The 4,138-nt window shown below is 40.8% G+C and overlaps 1 protein-coding gene across 1 annotated transcript in view; it reads left to right on the top strand.

Moving 5' to 3' along the window:
* The window catches only part of TIMD4 (T-cell immunoglobulin and mucin domain containing 4), a 7,589-nt gene extending 4,075 nt beyond the window's left edge, over positions 1-3,514 (top strand). The window contains exons 4-7 of the mRNA XM_010002121.1: positions 1,126-1,181; positions 1,812-1,893; positions 2,371-2,401; positions 3,442-3,514. Of these exons, the coding sequence (XP_010000423.1) occupies positions 1,126-1,181; positions 1,812-1,893; positions 2,371-2,401; positions 3,442-3,514 (242 nt within the window). The remainder of the gene's footprint in view (positions 1-1,125; positions 1,182-1,811; positions 1,894-2,370; positions 2,402-3,441) is intronic.
* The last annotated feature ends 624 nt before the right edge of the window (positions 3,515-4,138 follow it).

The following is a 4,138-nucleotide window of genomic DNA, read 5'->3' on the forward strand; positions in this document are numbered from 1 at the left end:
ACGTATCCTTGGGTTTTTCAGCACTCGCAAGGGTTTTATTACCTGTATTTGTTTACCTGTCATCCTTATTAGCCATAATTTCTTTTCTACTCCAGTGCAAATTTCTAGCTACAGTTCCACACGTGTGAGCTACCTGTGCCCTGTCCATGTCTTTGATAAAATGCAGGTATATTATTTGGTATATGGAGACAAATCATCTTGGCTCTCACAGGGACCTTCTCAGAACTCTGAGTTCTGTTCCTCATGTGACATTCTGGGTACCTTGTGCAAAGTTTCCTTTGGCTGCGGTCTTGTGTGCTGCAAGTGTGTTGTATGTCCACACCTTGACTACTGACTAATCTGGTCCCTGGTACGTCTTGCTGTGGTGGGGTCACACCACTGAAAGCACTACTCATCAGTCTTTCGGTACAGTAGGGTGTGATCTAAGGCACAGGAGTTTTCCTGTCATATGATGTTAGAAGAGGTTTTGATTCCCCAAGCTGAGTGACTCCTTGGTTTTTAACATGCTGCTAAACACTGGGTGCTTCCTGGGACAGATCAAGGGCTCCAAATACTTAAATACTTCAGTTCTTTGTAGCATGAGGTCATTATGAACGAAGAACCAAGCTTAGACTAACTTTTTGTGACTTTAAATTCACTAGCAAAAGTAAGAGAGCAGGATAATAGGAGCATTCATTTATTTCATCCCTATTTCCAAAGCTTAGAAAGCTAGAACCAAAATCCTAATATCTCTATAGAAAAAAACAAAACAAAACAAAACAAAAACATTTGTACCTTGTTTGCTCCCTCTGCTCTCTACAACATCTTGTCATGCTTACAGAAGTAAAAACTCCTTCACAGCACACAAGTTTCTGTTGCCTTGCTTTATGGGCTATCACTGGAAAGCCTCCTCTTCCCTTGATGAAGTCTGACATTTCCCAATGACTATCTCACATACCATTTGCTGTGGAAACAGATTGTTCCACTGTGGTTGCAAGGTACTTTATTTCTCCTACTCAGGGCCAGATTTTGCCCTCCTCATTCCCTGAAGTTCCATTGCTCCTTGACTACAGAGTGACAATCACAGTGGCCCTCACTCTTCCTGGTGACTGTGCAAGTAAAAATTTCAGTCTCTTCTATTTTCAGGGATTTCAACAAGCTCAGATGGCAAGGCCGAGAAATATGATGACAATGGAGACAAGGTAAAACTTTCTCTGTTTCAAGAGTGTTTAACTAGAAGCCAGAAGGACAGCAGGACATGCTAGTGATTTTCAGTGTATTCCTACTAAAGGGACAGTGTTTGTAAACAGTAGATTGAACTTCTGTTTAGAAGCTCAGGAACTATCTATTAATCTTTCCAGTGGATAGAGCAAAAGCATGTGGCCATCCCATCTGGCTTGGACACTTCAGAAAAACCTCATCCCCCTGACAACTCTATAAGAGGCAGAGGTAACATCCTTGGGGTGTGACAGGCAAAAGGCAGTTTAAGAGTTGTTACACTTCCCGGTCTCTAATTAAGAGAAGGATGAGGATGACTAAGCTCCTACTTTAGACACCTTATTAAGAAATTGATGTTAAATGGGATGAATCTAGGCTCAAATGCTTCAGAAGATTTATTAAATACTTAGCAGGTAATCCATATTGTTTATCAAGATCAGATTGATGTGTCTTCTCCATAATTTGTACAGACAAGCTCAGAAGAGCTTTGCAAACTTCAGCCCAGCACAGATATTTCAGAGCTCTTAGCCACTAGGGCAACCCACTGCTGCAAAAATAGGTCTGAAGTAAACATCCTTCTAAAGCCTTCTCTGTTTTTATCTTCTCCCTTCCAGTTTCCCAACTATGCCACTCTCATTGCCTGTCCCACAGTGGTGTCCATTCTTTTCATATTGATGCTCATGTTGTTTTGGAAACGTAAGTGTCCCTAAGCACATAATGGATTAATGTTCCTAATGCTGCGCTAGTGCAGGTGTCCTCCTGTGTCTCTGGCTAATTTTCTGCTAAATCTGCCATGGCTCCTGTGACAGAGCTCTGTTCATTTTATGGGGGTTGCTGTCCTTACCCCAGGCCTGTGTCACCACGATGAGACCAAGGAGCATGAATTGGTGAGGATGCAGCAGGAGGAAGCCTGTGCAAAGAACCTGTTCAGTCATTTGTTGCAGGTTGGGTTCATCTTGTTGGCTCTTGCTTTATAGTAAAGTCATCCCATAGACTCCTGGAATTGCTCCTGACAGGCATTGGTGTATCTTAAATCAGAATAAGATCCTTTATTTTCTGCTTAGCCCACAGAATTTTTGTGACTTGCTACCTTTGCTGCTTAACTCATTTGACTGATTCATTAGTTATGTGTTTCATTTTGCCATTGTGACATCAATATTATTTTGCTTCTAGGTAAACACACAAATAAGTTTATAATAAAAAGGTAGGTAATCCATTTTGTAATTTCCTATTAAAAATTCCCAAGTAATTTTTCTTAGAAGGAGGAAGGTACTGGCCACTGATTGTGGGTATAGTATTGGTTTGTGGCACTGACTACCGAAGTTTTGTTATGAGAAAAGTTCAAATCCATCCCAGAAAAGCGGTGGCTCCTGGATCCTGCTTCTATGTAGCAACAAACAGACAGCCAGAGCACTGGAGAACTGCAGTAACTGCTACTATTATGTAGTGATCCCAGCTTAAGGAAATACCAAATCTGCTTTATTCTTTGATCAACTACCAGGGCAAGACCCTGATAGGGTTATTTTAAAGAAATGAAGAGAGAAATGGTTACAATGATCAACCAGCAAAATTATTTATGGACATTCCTCCATGGAGTGGCAATCCATGCCAATACACAAAGAATGTGCCATCAAGGGCACAATGCAGCAGTGTGGCAAACCAAGTTTTCCACTACTAGATAAGCCTTGCAGCTCTCACTGGGGCCACTGGACCCTCTCACACACTTCCTGTGTCACACTGAAGTTTCTGAGGGGATCAATGAAGTGATAATTTTGAGGCAGATGTGAAACATGAAAGCATGATGAGTCACCCTGTGCAGGTGTAACTGCTAAGTTCATGTCTTCTGGTTTATCTTGAAAAAATAATTTTCTCTAGGCAAAGCACAAGCAGTCCAGTGGAATGTCATCCCTTACCAAAGACCAATGATATTTCAATGGTCGATTCTCCCTCTCAGCACACCCCATCTACGAGGTAAGAACTGGGGCCAGAAAGGGACTCTTTTCTGAACCCTATGATGATTGCCCTCCAGCTGTCATTATGATGAACAGCTTTTCCTATCCACTAGAATAATTCAAGCAAGGTAAACTCTTCTCCAGTGTAAAAAGCAGACATTACACCACTGAAGTAGGCAGCTTCTTGTCTCTGTTTCAACGGGGATTTGCTGACATAACAAATAAGACAGGATGCTCTGAAGCAGCAATGTGCTTTTGCCCCATCCATAATGATCTGTGCTTCTCACTACAGCCATGGACCAGCAGAAGACCTTGAAAAAGCTTTCACCGGTGCTGAAGGAGAAAACACCATGTTTTCCCTGTGAAGAGATCCTACACCTTCTGTAGATGCCATGGACAATAAAAAGGGCTTGTTCCATGCTGTATTTAGAAATAATTAAGAGCCCTCAAACTGTCAGTTGGAGAAATCCAAAGACCAAAGCTTCAACTGTAAAAAATTTAAATCTTTGTGCAGATTTTGCCATGTCACCTTAAAACTCCTTGCATGAAGAAGCTTCTTTGAGAAGGTACTTTCTGCAGTATTCATAGGTGTTTCTGGCATCTGCCCTCTTACTAGTACCATATTACAGGTTTTAAGTTGTTTTTCTTAATTTTTACTAATGCTTTTCCTTGAATACAACTTATACTGTGAGGAACAGGAGAGAGAAGAATTAACATGAAATTCTGCCTAACTTCATGTTGCCAAAAAACAAACAAACAAAAAATCAAAAAACCACCAAATGCAGTACTTATTGCTTTTATATAATCAAGAGAAAAATTAAGCTACAAGAATGCTGTGAGTATAAATCAAAAATGCCAGTTACATAAGGGACCAATGCTGCCTGTGATTCAGCATGGTTTGAATAACCCTTGGAGACTATGTTAATAAACTTTGCAATTCACAGCTAGCAATTGTATTTTTTATGCCACATCCTGAGGCATTTGAACAG

This window comes from Chaetura pelagica, unplaced genomic scaffold (genome assembly GCF_000747805.2).
Source record: "Chaetura pelagica isolate M959 unplaced genomic scaffold, ChaPel_1.0 scaffold356, whole genome shotgun sequence".
In the NCBI taxonomy this organism is placed as follows: domain Eukaryota; kingdom Metazoa; phylum Chordata; class Aves; order Apodiformes; family Apodidae; genus Chaetura; species Chaetura pelagica.